The sequence below is a fragment of the Leptodactylus fuscus genome, chromosome 7 (assembly GCF_031893055.1).
Source record: "Leptodactylus fuscus isolate aLepFus1 chromosome 7, aLepFus1.hap2, whole genome shotgun sequence".
Classification (NCBI taxonomy): domain Eukaryota; kingdom Metazoa; phylum Chordata; class Amphibia; order Anura; family Leptodactylidae; genus Leptodactylus; species Leptodactylus fuscus.
In genome coordinates, this window is record NC_134271.1 from 78,029,278 (window position 1) to 78,047,373 (window position 18,096).

Genomic DNA, 18,096 nt, shown 5'->3' on the forward strand with positions numbered 1-18,096 from the left:
AAGCACAATAGGTTAGATGTTGGGGGGGGGGGGGGCACTATGACCTCTTTTTTGTTTATCCTGCTGTTAAAAAAGAGCCTCTTTTTGTATCTAGGTTTCCTGTTCCACTCTCACGGTACCATCATGGGATTGAGAAACAAATTCACAGTTGATATCTTAAAACAGGCAAAAAGGTAAGGAAGGACGTATCTGTATATATGTTAGGTGTCCCTGCTGTACACTGCCTCAGTTTATACAATGACAGGACATGACATGAAGTGCACCAGTTCCTGGAATATCAAGTGCTGGTTTACCTTCTTGTGCAATTAGGACTGTGAACTTCAGAAACTTGATGGTTACTCTAGACAGATCCAACCGTGCAAATATTCAGTGACCCCCCCCCCCTCCCATCTAGCAGAGACAACTGAGACCCCTTCTCCAACAGACTCCTTTCTTAGGGCCTACTGATGCCTGGCATGTTCAGCTGTCACTGCTGCCCCAAACATGAAGTTCACATCCAAGCAAAAGCAGTAGGCCTGCAGAAGTGCAGAGCATTTGTCACTGGGACCACAGCATGCAAAAGGAAGACATCATAAGGGTGCGTTCACACTACGTATACGGCAGCTTATTCTGAACGTAAAACACATTCAGAATAAGCGGCGTATAAAGCAGTTCCATTCATTTCTATGGGAGCCGGCATACGAGCGCTCCCCATAGAAATGAATGGGCTGCTTCTTTCACTACGAGCAGTCCCACTGAAGTGAATGGGAAGCGCTGCGTGTATGGCTAGGCACGTTCAATGGGGAGTGCTCGTATGCCGGCTCCCATAGAAATGAATGGAACTGCTTTATACGCCGCTTATTCTGAACGTGTTTTACGTTCAGAATAAGCTGGCGTTTACTCCGTGTGAATGAGCCCTAACAGTCACGTTTTTTGCAGTGCCCACCAGCAGCTGTACTGGTGAGGATGCAGAGGAGGCTCCAGGATTCGTCTCCTACTCAGTCCACTGCTCTCTGGACAGAGATTCTCCAAATGTATATATTCCAGAACCCTGTGACATATCCTAAAGTATAGACAAACATTGGCACAAGTCATCCATTGTGTGTATTCGTATAAAACACTAATTTTAATAAATTTTCCCTCTGAAGCAAGAATCCAGAGGCCTCTTAATTCTGGTGACCTGCTGTGTGCCATATCTGAAATGTACACCAGTCAGGCACTGGCATAGATTTCTTATAACCAACACCAGTTTGCTAGCATCAGCTAAAGTACATTTTGAAGTTCCCCTTCCTGTATGGAAAAGCATAATAGCACAATCCACTATCCTATTCTATACTTTTTTTTTCAATTTTAATTTATGTCACATAACCTTTATAAGTTCACACAAAGGAAATTGCTGCAGATTTCATTCAGATTCTGCCTCCCATTGTTTTCAATGTGAGTCAGAGATCGCAGCAGGACGCTGAGAAACAAAAAAAAAAAAGAAAAAAAGAAAAAAAAAAAGGATCCTGCTCAAAGTTGAGACTCCAGGCTCAACATCGACATCCCGTTGTGGGTAGACTGTGGCCAGAAAACAGCATTGGAACATGAAGAAGAATGCCTTTTCATTTTCCTCCATGTGAACATATAGTACCTATCCCCACCAAATCTGGCTTCACTCTTGTCTAAAGCATTAACCACAGATCAGCCTCATTCTTGTGGACCAGTATAGCTTTCTTACTTTTAATTCCATACAATCTAAAGCCAACCTTTCATGCAGCAAATATTGGGGGAAATCATGATCCCCATGGTCACTTTCACACAGCAATATTCTGATCAGAATTTTGCTATTTGCAAGTCAAAACACAAGGGGAGCTTTCCAATGTTTTCTCTGTAGGCCTCATCCTTAGCTTTCATATACAAATGCTGAAGCAGTATACAGCTATGTGAAAGTGGCAGATAGCTTGAGTGCACAAACACACATTGTAGGACTGTCCAAAGATTTCAGCAGAGCAGCTGTTCCCAGACTCCAGCCCGTTTCATACTGTAAGGGTTAATTCAGCATCCTTTAACTCAGACTGACATCATGTATTTCCTCTTTCCATTAGACAAGGAGAGAGGGGGGAGGAGGTCTCATGAGACATGCTGGGGTTACATCCTCTGCACCTTAGTGAGGTGCACTGTTATAGACAGCTTAACCTGCCTAAAGGTAACACCAGTGCTTTGCATTGAATCCCTCTCACAGGGTGCAGCCCCCCCCCCCCTCCCCTCATTACACTCAAAAATGCTGTCTCAGGCTCTGTTCACACCACATGGAAATACTTTTGTGTACCTTCAACTGATGCCATTGTGACGGTTTATGGGCATACACAGATAGGCAATGATGAATGAAACATTACATACATACGGGATAGATTTAGGGATTGTCTCATTCATAAAACACAGTAGACGATAATTTATGAAATAATTGAAATAAGTGTACTATGTCTACTGGCCTGAGGAAGGGCAGGACGACACTGTGGTCTCAGGGTAGAACTGGCTCCACAGGCAATCTGTGAATAAGAGGCCACAGCTCCATTCTACTTTATGTATACACATACATATATTATACACACACATTCATTTATTATGGACACTACCCACCCTCTTCACCAATAGTTATTCATAGCCATCCAACTTGCGTGCGGGGAAGGAGACTGCGCTCCACTTAATGAAATTTATTCCTGCTGAAGGGGATATTTAGGGGATATTAGCAGTCCTATCCACTCTTCTCCAGATGTATCGACAGCCTCACTGCCTCCCCCACCAAAGATTGTACGTCATCCAACCTGCGTCTGGGGAAGTAGGCTGCTTTTCACTTAATGAAATTTCCTTCTGCCCTTTTCATCATCTTAATGGCCAGCACTCATCCATAATGAGATGGAAGAAACAAAGAGAACACGTTGTGTCAGCTGCAGAACTCCCCAAAATTGCCACAGCAGCACAATGAATTGGATGGACAACAGATTGTGTATGGTTATACTCTACCATATAAACACCTCTATACATTCAGTAAATAAGAGAGACAAGCAACATCAAACCAGTAAATGAGATTATATGGGGGAGGGGTAAGTATTTGGATATTCAGAGAATGAGGGACATGACAATGTTGGGGCGGGGGATTATGGGGTCACATTACAAGATCAGCTAAGGCCCCTCTCATACACAAGCTCCATTATTACCCCCACACCAGATGCTGCGAATTGTCTATGGCCTCAGGGCTGAACCTTCAATAGGCCACTGTATTCGGCTGGCACAATGCCCCTTAAAGAGACAGTACTGCGAGACATCTAGGAGCAAAGGCCTTAATACTGCTGCATACCAAAGAGGTCTTGGGCATCAACTCATGAAACATGCTGCTTTTCCTGAATATTTTATATACTTAGTTTTGTGCGCCAGACCTGTGTGGGCAAGATGAGCAATACTGAGCTTTCTACATCTGGTGGAGAGCAAGAGAGAATCAAGTTCTGAAAGAAGCACCTAACATCAACTATAAGGAAACGCAGGAGACAATGTTGTCCTCCACTTAAGGAATGTCTCTTTTGGAGGAGGGGGTGAGGGTGACATTTGTGTAAAACAAAGCCTACGGCTCTAGAAGGTGCACACAGTGAAGACCCATACCATAAATGCATGACCCTAAAGCCAGATGGGCTCAAATGGTAGTTTCATCCAATTCGGCTATAGAAAGCTTGAGATGTGTAGATGGATGATAGCGTTTAGAATTTCTGACTGGCTGTCGGCTGAAAATCCCAGTATTTTGCAGCACCTGCTTTTGGCCAATCAGCAGCCACTTGCACAGACATGTTTATAAAAAAAAAAAATAATTATATATATATATATATATATATATATATATATATATATATATATATATATATACATATACACACACACACATATATATATATATACATATACACACACATATACACACAACTGACCCCCACCCAAATTGAGCAGTTAAAGGGGTTGTCCCATCACAAGGATCCTATCTATACTGCTGGTTAATGTGGATGTAAGACTTTTCCTAAATACACTGCTTCAGCAAAACTGCTTTGTTTGTCCACTATCTTACTTTATTCATTTTTTTGTGGCCACAGCCCTGACCTAGCTGCTCCTGAGTCAAATGATGTATCTGCTGCTCTCAGGGGGGAGGGAGGAGGAGCTAAGTGCACGGGAGCGAGCCTGTGTATCTAGCTATTCCTGTGTCTACACCATGTGACCTAGGTCCTGCACTCAGATAGAGGAGAGGAGCTGCTTTCATTTCTTCTGTTCTCCCAGTTATCAGGCTAGCTAATTCAATTGTGTTCATTATGGCAGAGACAGGCAGTCTCTGTATGTAACACAGAATGGAGTTGCTGCTGCCTGTACTTCATAGTCCAATGTGGGTGGGCGGACCTACATGCGAATTTGGGGGTGGAGCTAAACGGCAGGTTGCCCGTGAAACCCCGCCCACCAAATGATGCAAGAAACCAGGAAGAAAGAAGATTTTACAAGAGTGAAGACTGCTGAGTATGTGAGGTGGGAATACCCCTTTAATATTGATGGCAGTATTGCTTTTGTGAATTATTCCGTCATCATTTGACAAGCAATCAGAAATGGCCCGCCTTCATTTGTGTTACGCATGATGAAGAGACCACCTCAGACGGCACAGGTCACAAGACATGTCAAAGGGGTATTCCCATCTCAAGGTTCCTATCTATACAGCTATCTTATGTGTATTCAAGAGTTTTCCTAAATAAGTTGCTTTAGATGTGCTGCATTGTTTGCCTATGTTAAATTATTCCTCCCATTGTTTGTACATCATTCTCAAGACCGCCTGTTATCTGATAGGATGTATGACATAACTCACTGCTCTGTGGAGGGGAGCTGAGTGTTCTGTACTACATTCAGAGCTGTTTATCTTCTCTGGACAATCAGTTCATCTAACTGCAGTTTGCTGATGCAATATAAACCTTGCCTCAACTGAAAGAATCTTATGTGAAGAATAGACATGGTCATGCTCATCTGAGCCTGCCCTTACATACACACCACGTTACCCAAGACCACTATGTATGAGACTCACGGTTTAAAAGGATGAGAACATGAAGCAAAACAGTACATTAACCTGATGTACAGTCTTTCCCCAGCAAACTATCCTAAAGTCATCATCTACCTTACCTGAAAAGTCTGATATCAGGAAGAGATGACTCACTCCTGACAAGAACGATACAATTTCTCAGATGAAACATTGCCCATTAAAACAACCCGACTGCTTGTAAAGGGTCAGCAAAAATGGGAACACGAGAGAAGGTTTTTTTTTAAAAAAAAAATAAGGGTGGCTGAAGTAGACAACCTGTTACCAGAATTGTGGCTGAGACTCTCAATGTACCTTGAATGTATGGTGTGATGTAACAGAAGAACTGTGACTTCTGCTCTCAATGTGATTGGAGGAAAATACAGGATGTAATAGTGTGGTAACTGCAACTCCTTCTGTAGCTGGAGTATACAATAGGATATAACAGTGGAAATGTGACTAAAGTATACCAGGATATAACTTCACAATTCTGATTATAATGATGCATTTAGATGGTGCTGTAGGATGCAGTTAAATCTGCTCTGAAAAAAAGTGCATGCATTTATGTTTTTAATTATACATCGAACACGTGAAGTGTGTATGAAAAACATAACTGCAACCAAAAGTCTATAGCCCATCTAAAAGACTGACTGCATTACAACTCATGATGTAACAACAGAATTGTGGCTGCTGCTCTGGTTGTGCCTGGAGTATACAAATCAGAACAGATCCTACAAAGTAGATTTAGTTTTCACCTGTATAGTGATGTGTCCCCAACACGTCATCTACAAACAGCCGTTCACACAGAAGAAACCAGGCCAAGGCTGGAGAGCTGAACAGAGGTATTTATATGAGTGGACTTCCATCCTCCAGCGTCTGATCCTTCAAGTCCACACAGGCCGGGTAGAAGAGAAATAATGACAAATAATAGGATGCATACCACCTGAGAATGGGGAATAAAGCCCAAATCCTCCCCACCCCCGCAAATGGTTTCATGCTGCATTAGTGCCATCTGATGGAGAACTGTAGCACACTGCACCACATGACCTAGACAGAAAAAAAAAAACTCACTTTCCTTCACACAGAGAAGTGTATTTAGTAACATCCCAGAATGCATTGCACAGGCAGCAGATCTGAACATACACCAGGACCTGGTCTCCGAGGTAGCTTATAACACACGCCGTATCTCCAGAGAGTGAGGGAAGGGGCACCGCAGACCATCCCTTAACCCCCCGCTGCAGTGACACAGCAGCTATATTAAGACTGGCAGCGCCCGGGATCTTGGCACCAGAACTAAAAACATCCCTGGGTATTGGTCAATTAAAAAAAAACAAAAAACAAAAAAAACAACCAAAAACATGAGAAGCAATGATAGGGAAGGAAGGAATATTGCTGCTTCAGGAGAGGTGGCTCAACCTTGTAACATCACAGGAATGGGGGGGTCAGGAGACCCCAACTCCACTGCTATCTACAGCTGGGTCCAGCTCACCCTGATTTGACCTGACAACCCTACAAGGAAGCTCTGTCCAGAAGGCAAAGGGTTAAATCCAGGTACACAGAAGCTTCCCATCCTCGGACACAACATGGGGTGGGGGAGGGCAGAGACTGGGCCTCCAGGTATCGCTCAGGACTCTGACCTGTCCATCATCTCAGTAAAATAAGGGAACTGGGTTCTGGTGCTGCTGGGTCATAATGTCCACATCCACTGCAGCTAAAACCAGGAAGTGCTCCAGTACATATGCCTGGCTCCGCCCACGAAAACCGGACGACATCAGCAGCGGTGTCCTGCAAATGAGAAGAAGCTGGTCAGGAGAGATAAGGGGCAAATGCACTGACTCAGTACACCAACATCGAGAACCCCCCAAACTTGCAACAGACAGCGCCTGTAGCTTTAACCATTTAAGGACCTTAAAGAGGACCTTTCATGTCCTCATTGTGTGGCTTTCTTGGTATGTGCCCTGGTGCTGATATTGGTGCCATCAAGTTCGGCACTGATATCTCTCTACTGTCATTGCTTGGCTGTGAGGAATGTCCCTCCGACTGTACTCGAACATAGCCATGTACTGTTAGAGGGGGCGTTCCTCATAACTCAGCGATAGAAAGAAAGCATCTTCATTTCTATGGCATTTAGCCATGTGATATATAAGAACAATATTCTATATCCCAGGTTATTACAGAAGTGGCAATAGCAAATATGTGTTACTTTTTTTTATTCTTGAAAAGAAAGGAAAATTTAGACAAGAAAGGGGGGGGGGGGGGGTCTTTAATTTTTTTTTTTTTTTTTAAACATTACATTTTTTTTTTCCCAGTCCCCCTAGGGCACTTTACCCTTGTGGTTTGACCACTAGTATGTATTAGGCCTGTTGTAAAACTGTCAGAGACACTCTATTAAGAGCTGCTTATAGCAGCCATGGGGGCCATTGCTAGGTCCCTGGTTGTCATAGCAAACCATCAGCATCCAGTGATCATATTGCGGGGGGAAGGGGGTGGGCAATAGGGCTATCAGTTTCACTGAAAAACATTACTGACTGCAGCACCTAAGGGGTTAAACAGCTGGTATAAATGTCATCACTCTCCCGGCTGTTGCGGATGAAGTCTGCCTGTCAGCTACAGCTGGGCTGCCTAAATAATAGCTCTCCTTCTAAACCCATGTAACCGCCATCATGTTAAATAGAGGACCTTTTAGATATGGCATTTTATATAATGTTGCAAAGCTGAGAATGTGCTGAATTGATGTCATCTTCAGTTTTGTGGCCATCTGCCCCAATTCCAGAGATACCAGGGCCATTAGTGCAGAAATATCAGTAGCCGAAACTGTCAAAGGGGCCAGCCTCACAGCCCAGTGTCATTGCAGTGCAGTGCAGAATACCCTCCTTCACAGTACAAGACTACAGAAGTGTACCATCAGGGGGCGTTTCTCATCGCCCTCAGAAGATGCTAAGCTGCAAGGCCAACCTCTCTGAAAGTGCAGTTATATTGGTAGCTGAAGCAAACATCTATAAGTGCATTCTCCAATGCACATTTACACAATTATGCACCAAGGGACACTTCTATCAGAAAAGTTTTTAATTAATATTCATGGAAAAGATAAAATATTGTCCTTTGATGCAGAGAGAGATGAAAGTCTTCAAAAGGTAACCTCATTAGAATTGTAGGTGGAGGATTAATATGCCTGAGAGACTGACTGCTTCATTGTTGTCCAGCCTATCTGTAAAGCTGACCACACACACAAGAAATCATATGGACCAAGAAAATTCTGTATGAGTTTTCAAATGCCACTGTGCTGTACATACAATACCCTTAGCAGTAGCAACCAAATTCCACATTACAGCACAAAATAGCAAATTATATATGTTAGAGTAGGCGGGGGGGGGGTGTCTATGACCAGCCACAATATTAATGTATAGAATCTCTCATGAAATAGTGTAAAAAAAATAAAAAGATTTAAAAACAATTAAAAAATAAAAGTTCTAAATTACTCCTTTCCCTAGAATACATACAAAAGTAGAGAATGACTATGAAACACATACACATTAGGTATCCCTGTGTCTGAAAGTGCCCGGTCTACTGAATATAGGGTATCTGCAGTGCTCCTGTTCTGTCGGGGAGGGGTTAATAGGAGCACTGCAAATACCCTATATTCAGCTAGGCTGAATTCCAAGTGGGGGAAGAAAAAGCAGTCCTCAGGGAAGGGGCAGACAGACAACCAAAACACCCCCTCCCCTTTCCCAGCAACTACTGCATCCCAAAACTCCATTTTAATTTTTGAAATTTTCCAGTAGCTGCTGCATTTCCCCCCTAGGCTTATACTCGAGTCCAAAAGTTTTCCCAGTTTTTTGTGGTAAAATTAGGGGCCTCAGCTTATACTCGAGTATATACGGTAAATACCACAGTATAGCACAAAATACTTCCCTGAACATGCCAGACACCACAGTGCAGCAAATGTCAGCCCATCCATGCTAAACAAATACCGCTAGGCAGCACAAGATACCCAAGCAGAAGCGCCAAACATAACCGATAACAGCATTGCTCATCAAACTTCTCCACTCCTAATGGCAGGTACAGTCTCCTCCTTGGAAGCAGCAGTCTACCCAAATAAAACTTTCCAACACTGCTGCAAATCTTTCCACAATTCCACCTTTCCCACAGCAGAGGACGGATCTACCTCCAAGATCAGTTTATGATGCTTCTGTCTCCAGATTAGAGAATTCAGTCTGCACTCCGGCTGAACAGCTCCCTGTGTGAAGGAACTGTGCTTTCTTGGAGATGAGATCACAGCTCTGTCAGACTTTCATGCTTTGGAGACTGAACTGAAAATGTGACTACCAGTTACTGCTTAAGAGTCCCAGCTCTGAGCCAAACCTGTCATTGGCTGGGACCTTTGGCTGCAGCATGAAGGGGTTAATAGTGTAATACAAAACACTGGCCCTGTGAAAGGGCCCTAAAAGTAGGTTCATTTACTCCATGCCAATAGGGCTGTATATTCAAGTATACATGTTGAGGCTACGCTCACATGTGCAGAGGAGGTTGAATCAAAGAGCCTCCATTTCAAGAGAAGGCTTTGCTTTCTTGTTCAGGCAAATGACAGAAATCAAAATAGAAAGCAGGCAGACCATTAAGTGGCATTTGCTGGGCTAAGTATCCGTTATAGATCAAGTCCATCTTTAGTGACTATTCTATTTTTCTGTTCCTATGATGGAGCAGAAATACAGTTAGATACTTTAAAAAGCATCCAAACAGGATTTCCAGTCTTGCTCATAACAGTTTTACTCTGCCTGTATTCCTTATACTCACGGAAACAACCAAGGATGCCTTGCCATTCTCACCAAGTAGTTGGCACTGATAGCAAAATAATGTAACAGTGGGATACACTAAGTCCAGTTTTGAATAAGATGCCAAGAAGTAAGCTGATAGCAGAAAGAACAGTCCAGTGGACTAAAGGTTTGAAGTCAGAATCTGCTGCCACTTGTGTGCCATCAAAAAAAATTATCCGTAGCCCACGTACAACTTCAACAGGAACCCTGTAACATGCATTGTGCTACAAGAGGCATTCCATCCTATGCAGTGTGTGGACCGATCCAGGGTACAGTACATATTAAGTGAGTGTGCGGGCACGTGTGCACACATCCAAACACAGTCTTCTCTCCTCTATAAAACAACACATACTATACGCCCTCATGCACTGCATGCATCAGTTTTGTCCTGATACACAGCCCTCCATGCACTGAGAAGCCCAGCACTGCCCTGTGAAGGGTGGGGGCCTCTGCCAGGCTAATTCTTTTAGTACTGCATCAGAACCCACTCACTGAAATCAAACTAGCTGCTATAGGTAGCATACTTGTTGTACACTTTCTTTCTCCTTCACATACCTGCATATGAAACAAAGTCCCCAAAGATTTAGCGTATTAGTTTATTTATTGTAAAAAGCAATATGCATAAAGGAGAAGGTGTGTTACCCTACACCTGTCTTCCCAACCGTACATCCATTTAAAAAAAAAAAAAAAGTTTGAGGGGATGGAGAATGTTCTGTAACAAGTGGATAATTACCCACAATCCCCAGTTCTCATCGCGCTGTGGAGAGGCTTCCAGGGAGCAGATTACTGTCTGTTTGAGCCCCCGGCTGCTCCTTTACCACTGGATCTGAGAAGGAAAAAAAAGGACATGGTAATACAGGAGGGTATCTGACATGTTTGACGTGATCACCGGCTGCCCGTACCCTCCACTTCACCAGAGCACAGCGCCATTTTGTACCAGAACTCACTGGTACACTGCTGCCCCAAAAACATCAATAAACCAGCCCCAGTACAGTTTAGTTCTCAGGGCAGTGAGCACTTTACTATAATTTGCTTGGAAAACAGAACCAGAACTCACAGAAATAAGGATGCTCCATGGCTTCCCGTGCAGTCAGTCTCTGCTGATGGTCATAGCGCAATAACTTGTCCAACATGTCCAGAGCCTCTGCACTGACAAGGTGCCGATTCTCACTGTGCAGGAAATTCTCCCAGCGCTTTCGAGAATGTCTAAGGAAAGTGAAGAGCATTAATAGTATTGCATACCCACAACAGTGACACAATTGGGCTGTGACCAGAGACAAACTTTCTACTTACTGTCCCAAGATGTCATTGAAGTGAGGGTCCAGCTCTATGTGGTATTTCTTCAGGTATCCATACAGGTCATCAGTGCCCAAGACCTTGGCAATGCGCACCAGCTGCAGAAACAAACCAGTTATCATTTACTTGCTTCTCCAAGCTGTGTATACTTATAATGTGAAGAGTGCACAACCAGAGACAGCAGTTCCTTGAGATGCCCACCCCTATTCCCCAAGATCATTACCTGGTCATAATTGTCTTGACCGTGGAAAAATGGTTCCTTACGGAAGATCATACTGGCCAGCATACACCCAAGGCTCCACATGTCCAGGCTGTAGTCATACATCTGCAGAGCACAGTAAGTTTCATCCATGTCATTGATAAGCATTACATAAGCAAAGATATAGGTCAGATTTTCATTACCTGATAATCGACCAACAGCTCCGGACCCTTGAAGTATCGTGAGGCGACACGCACGTTGTACTCCTGGGCTGGGTGATAGAACTCTGCCAATCCCCAGTCTATAAGCCGAAGCTGCAGAACATAAAAAGGGTAAATGTCAAACTGAATGGCATTTGGTCATACAACCCATAGAATTTTTTTTTTTTCTTTAATTGTAATTTTTATAAAAGGTTTTCAAGTAGTACAAAACCAAAACTACATAAATCCAATCGTAGTACATGACAACAAAAAGATAGTTGTGGGCAACATGTGGCACCTGGCATAGTTAAGTAAATAAGAGAAAATGGGAAGAATCAATTGATAACAGGCAAAAAGTAAAGGGGGACACAAGAACTAGAAGGGAGGGAAGGGGGGGGGAAACTGTTAAAAAAAGGGGTACACCCTTACAATTCTCAGGTAATAGTAGTAGTAGAAGATGGTGACATTTGGTGAAGTTTTCTATGAGACTCTAGAGAACACAATGATCACAAAGCTACCATTACCAAGAAGCTACTGTTTATACTGACAAAGATTCAAGATAGCAGTGTGTGTGACCGCCAAATGGAAAAAACAATCTACAACTGGTTAAATCCCCCTTCTGTCACTCATGTACACATTATCAGCATCAGTCTTCACTTTGCTGCGGATGACATGCAGCAGCAGCTCTTCAATCTCTCTTATTGGATTCAACAAAAAGTTTTACTTGGGTTTCTCCTACAGTTGTGATGTGGAAGCTGATACTGGGAAGGACTTAGAAACAGTCACACTACCCACCTTCTTTTGCTGGTGATCAATCATGACATTGTGCGGTTTCACATCTCTGTGCATCACACCCTGACTGTGGCAGTAATCCAGAGCCTGCAAGAAGGAGCACAAAACTCATAAGGAGATGCTAATCCTCTGCTCCTGGAGATCCCAACTGCACCCATTAGGACTATGTAGGCTCTTATCATATTGCATCACCCCACATATTTAACCTTTGGTCCACTTAAAGGGAATCTGCTGCACAAAAAACATCAATAAACCAGCCCCAGTGCAGTTTAGTTCTCAGGGCAATGAGCACTTTACTATAATTTGCTTGGAGAATTTTGGCTTTCCCAGTATGTATCCCGGTGCTGGAGATATTGGTGCCTTGGTGCTTGGCTGAAAGGAATGTGAAAAGGCAAGCAAGTGTGTGAAAGGGCAAGCAAACTTGGGACTTAAAAGGGGTTATTGACTTCCAAATATTAACGGCCTACCTGCGAGGGTCTGACATCTGGGACAAATCATATATTTTAATCTTGTGGTAGCAATTCTGCAATTTTAGGGGATTTTTTTTTTTGCGTCACTCACTCTGAGGTATCAATGATCTCAGTATCTATAGTTTTTTTTCAATGTAATAATTTTACACACATGCACTACAAAAAAATGTTTTGCATTGCCATATACTGAGTTATCAGGATGGGAAAGGGCATACTTCTTGCAGGATGAACTATAGTTTGTATTAATCACTTATATTCAGCTCTGTCATCAAGCCTCCAGCAGAGCAGACTGTGCATGCAGGGCAGCCACAAGAAAATGGCCGATTACACAGTAAGCTATGTGAGCGGCCATTTTCTTATGGCTGCCAGGCATGCGCAGTCGGCTATGCTGGAGGCCCGATGGCAGAGCAGACTGCGCAAGCCTAGAAAATTGAAACCCAGGATGGAAGAAGACGCTGGGAGAGGCCGTTCCTGAAGAAGATGGAGGCGGCACTGGAGATTTCTCTTGCAGCATTGGGGACGCCCCAGTGCCGTTTGAGCGCTGGGGACCACCCTCAGTGCTGCAAGAGAACTCATTTACATACAGACGAAAACCAGGATTTCTACCAAACGGCGGTGCAGGGAGGACATCTAAAGGTAGAAGAAGAATATCCTTTCTTAAGGCTATTCCTACGTGTGATCAAGAAAAAAATGTGATTTTAATGATAGAATCCCTTTAAAGCGGACCTTTGATGGGTTGAATGCAGCGCACTGTCGGCTTTCATGATCTGTGCCCCGGGTGAAGATCTATCGGTGCCGGTACCGTAGCTTTTCACAGTCAGAAGGGCGTTCCTGACAGTCTGTCAGGAACGTCCTTCTCCACAGCAGCGCCTATCGCGCTGTACAGTGTGAACGTGGAGGAACGCCCCCTCCCTCTGCTCACAGTACTCGTCCATAGACGAGTATTATCAGGAGGAGAAGGAGGTGTTCCTCCTCGCTCACACTGTACAGCGCTATAGGCGCTGCTGTGAAGAAGGACGTTCCTAACAGACTGTCAGGAACGCCCTTCTGACTGTGAAAAGTTACAGTACCGGCACTGATAGCTCTTCACCCAGGGCACAGATCATGAAAGCTGACAGTGCACTGAATTCAGCGCACTGTCGGCTTTCTACCAGTATATAAAACTGCCTGTGCCCAAACCCATCAAAGGTCCTCTTTAAAGATCCTGCATCTTCCGTAATAGTAAGGCAGATGTAGACAAGGAGATAAATAGTAGCACAATGTCAATCTTCGGTCCACAAGTAGACCCAAGTGCTCCTCTACCAATTACTCTTGATTCCCCCTAGGACATGTCACATGCAGATTACTTTTACCCAGATGCATAACTTTACATTTAATCACATTAAACTTTATTTCCCAAGTGGATACCCAGTATGTCCAAGTTGGCTCGTAATGTGTGGACATCCACAATAGGCTGCACTGTACTACATATCTTGGTATCATCAGTAAAATGGTTAAGGATGCAGAGATTGTAGCCAAGAAAATCAAAAAGGCATACCATTATTTACCCATTGATGTATCTTGTTTTTTTTGCAGGATAACTCTTTCTTTGAAGGATTTAGAAAGAATTAGTATGGGCTTCATATTCTCTATACACAGACAAAGCCAAAAGCAGTTGGATTCAGGCCCTGTACAGTGACCAGGCTCAATAGTGCAGCTCAGCTCCCATTGAAGTCAAAGAGAGCTGAGCTGGAGAACCAGCGCCAGGCCAACACTCTACAGGCCCTACAGCCAACTTATTTAGTTCCAGTATGGCATAAGAGGCACTGACCACTGATAAAAGACCGCAATAGTAACGTATTGCAGTGTATTATGTTTGTCATCATGACAGATGATACCCATATACATAAAGACCATGTGACAAATGGCTGTGACATTATAGTCATGTGAAGAAGAAGCAGTGCTTGTTCACGTGCTATGACGGTTTTAAAGAGAATGGTACCAAACAAGGCACGTCCAAATAAAAGCTAAAAGAACAGTCTTTTGGTCTTGTTCCTATAATAGAGATCTAGGAGTCCGTTTAACTTGAACTAAGTTTTCCCGGTGACTATACTTTAAAGGTAAGGGCACACGCAAAGTGAGTAAGAGTCCAGAAATATCAATATAGACAAACAGGATTGACCACAGACAGCACCTCCCCCAATATACAGAGAGGAAAGACCATAGGAAAGCTGTCCCTTCCACTACCCTCCACCCCTTATACATACAGATCCCCTCCATAATCATTTTCACGTACTTTCAGCAGCTCATACATGTAATAACGGATATCATAGTCTGTCAGGATCTGGTACAGTTGCTGCAAAATACAAAAGATAGAGTCAGTGAGGAACACACTCCATCCCCTCCCCTCCTCCTAATGAAATCTACTCACCTTGAAGTCTGTATTATTAATATATTCAAACACCAGAGCTGGAGTCTTGGACTATAGGAGAAAAATGGAGGTATTAGACTGCAACCCCAATAATACTCTTCAAATATCTACACAGTCTATCACTGCAACATCCCAGTGGTCTTGACAGTGTGTGCCTATTAGCCAAATTTCTACCTGCATAAACCTCCTTCATATTACTTTATGGCTAAAAGTGAAGATATTTTTACCTTTAGGTGATTAACATATGGCCAAGGATAAAGATCACATAATGATACATCAAAATAAAGAGCTCAAGACTCACCACTGGATCTTTAATGGTATCCAGCAGGCGGATGATGTTGGTGCCTCCACGCAGGTTCTCCAGAATCTTTACCTCTCTCTTTATCTTCTTTTTCTTTACAGGCTGAAAAATTAAGTATAAATGGGAAGAGTGAATATGGATGCTACTGGGGAGGAAGAAAGGAGGCCATGGAAAAAAAGGAAGATAAAAACGCCTAAGGCGGGGTTGGAGAAGAGGGACGCAGAGGCTAGGGGACTGGAGAAAAGGGACACTAAGGGGGTAAGGAGGAGAGAAAAAGGATGTAAGTAGTGTAAGGAAGCCCAAAGAAGAATAAACACTTGAGGTAGATAAGAAAGTGTGTTAGATGGAGAGACCAACCTTTAGAATCTTCACCACCACCCTCTCATTATTGGTGATGTTGATCGCCTCAAACACCTCACTGTACTTGCCACGGCCAAGTTTCCGCACCAGCTGATAATCCTCCTGGTTTCTGTCCCAACAACACAACAAAGGAGGTGAAGATTGGGGGAGCCTGTCTGGAATTAAGGACCTAATGCACCCACAGTCCTGTAGCCCTCTCAGCAGCCACCATCTGTATGCAGACAGCTGACAGTGCCCCTCCCTCTGAAAAACAGATTAGTGTGCACTTCTTCCTCCTCCTTGAGAGCAGATATGTGTGCACCCCCCTCCCCATCAGAGAGATGACTAGAGCATGCACCCCCTTTCCATAAGCTGACATTCTCATTCCTCTCAGTTGTGGCCAGAGCTGTGATTTAGAATAACTTGTATCAGTCACTCCCCCCTTCAATTTTAGTAAAATACCTTCACTAGGATTACCAGTCGCCCCCCCCCCAACACACCTCTAGCCTATGCTGCCCCCTCCTACTCCTCAGCATCACCACCTTCATTCTTTACCATCCTCCGCCCCCTCATCATCCCCCTATACCCCTCAATACTCCTCCCCTTCATGATCCCTCGTCCCCTCTGTCCCCTTTTTATCACCCCCTCCGCCCAATACATCCCTCTTTTTCCCTCTCCTATCTTTCCCTTTCGTCCGCCTTAGTTACCCCCAGTTAGGGACGTGCGCTTCATAGTCCCAGTATTCGCGGCTCCTCAGACTGTTCACGTCGGCATAAACGCGGGCTCTGCTCCCGGCCTGCGGACCCGGCATAGCTGCTGGGGGTCTGGAGGTCAGGCCCCGCAGCCCCGGGCTAGGGAGGCGGCGGGAAGCCGCTCGCAGAAAGAGAGGGGCGGCCGCACACAGCACCGCCAGGCCGGGCCGGGATCAGGGGCTTCCGGGACTGAAGGGGAGGAGTGAACTAGTTGTGCCTTCAAATTACAGCGACACCTAGTGGTTGGAGGGAATAAAAACAAGCAAAAAAAATATATTTATGGAGGATTGTCAACCATCTTTACTCCGCAGCAAATGTCTGTATGTGTTACGTTACAGGCTGCTCTGCCACTTATTCAGAAATACCCATCAGACAAAAAGCCTGGTCTGTGCCCATTTTCTCTGCTCTCCTGAGCACAGAAACATAGGGGCAGATTTACTTTTGGATTTTCTGGCACCATATGGATTTCCACAGTATAAGTCATCAATATGTGATCTGTCGGTTTCTGACACCCTGGCCCTCCACAGATCAGCTGTTCTGGGAACCTTCAGGCGTGAAAACGCTGTGGAGCATGGGGAGCACATGTAGGGGGGTGTTCACACTTGCACTGCTGTCTGCCCTTTACGATTCCGCTGAAAAGCCAGGAAAATCTGCTTGGAGACGGCTTGCCGGCAATCAGTTTTAAAATGCATTCAATTCAATGAGATTTTAAAACAAAGCGCTGGTGTCCGTATGCAGCCTCTCCGTTTTTTGGGGGTTTTTTTTGGCACGGACACAGTTGGAGGAGGCTACAGCACCATTGCCATTATTTGAAAAGTGGCAGATAGCATGTGCTCTGTGTTCAGCTTCTGGAGGATAGGTCATTAGTATGAAAACTCCATTTGGGCCTAGAAAACTCCTTAACCACTTCAGTACCGGGCCAATTTGTGGTCCAGGACCAGACACATTTTAGGTTTATTATGTATGTGCGGTTTTGAGGTCTGTAAATTTTTTCTCGTATATCTTAGTCAACTAATTTTTGCGTCTTTTTTCGGGGACACATAGGGCTTTATTTTAATGTTATTTGGTACTATTCCGTTATCGGGCCAGCAGCAGCGCATTTCAGCACCAGCTTTCGGGACAGCAGTTCAGTTCAGCAGCGGGAATTACAATGACATCCGAGGACTGCTGGCCCGATGCTTGTGCCCAGTAGCCAGTACATCAATGACCCCCCCTCCATCTCCTCCTCCTTCCAGTGCTGCCCCCCAGCTCTCCTTACATCTACCCCGTACCCTCTCCCCGCCACATGACTAAGCCGATGCTGGCCCGATGATAGAGGCTGTGCTTGTGTGTAGTAGGCAGTACATCGATCGATGCCCTCATCCTCCTCTTCCTTCCAGTGCTGCCCCCCAGCTCTTCTTACATCTGCCCCGTACCCTCTCCCTGTAATAGGCCTCACCGTAAATCTTGAGCAATGAATGCTACTAGATA

At 44.3% G+C, this 18,096-nt stretch overlaps 1 protein-coding gene across 1 annotated transcript; it reads right to left on the reverse strand.

Annotated features, from left to right (window-relative positions):
- Positions 1-5,878: 5,878 nt before the first annotated feature.
- Positions 5,879-16,817, reverse strand: CSNK2A2 (casein kinase 2 alpha 2). Its single transcript, XM_075282221.1, has 12 exons — positions 16,582-16,817; positions 15,893-16,004; positions 15,536-15,637; positions 15,235-15,285; positions 15,100-15,159; positions 12,358-12,441; positions 11,566-11,676; positions 11,387-11,488; positions 11,161-11,261; positions 10,925-11,073; positions 10,601-10,693; positions 5,879-6,838 (listed from the first exon to the last, which is right to left on the reverse strand). The coding sequence occupies exons 1-11, from the start codon at positions 16,683-16,685 to the stop codon at positions 10,617-10,619; spliced, it is 1,053 nt and encodes a 350-aa protein (XP_075138322.1). The 5' UTR covers positions 16,686-16,817; the 3' UTR covers positions 5,879-6,838; positions 10,601-10,616.
- Positions 16,818-18,096: the final 1,279 nt, after the last annotated feature.

Coding starts and splice junctions, on each gene's coding strand:
- CSNK2A2 (XM_075282221.1), bottom strand. CDS start 16,685: ATGCCGGGTCCGCAGGCCGGGAGCAGAGCCCGCGTTTATGCCGACGTG. Junction 12,442..15,099: donor ACATGTATGAGCTGCTGAAA/GTACGTGAAAAT, acceptor TCCTTCTTGCAG/GCTCTGGATTACTGCCACAG. Junction 11,677..12,357: donor TTGATCACCAGCAAAAGAAG/GTGGGTAGTGTG, acceptor TATGTTCTGCAG/CTTCGGCTTATAGACTGGGG.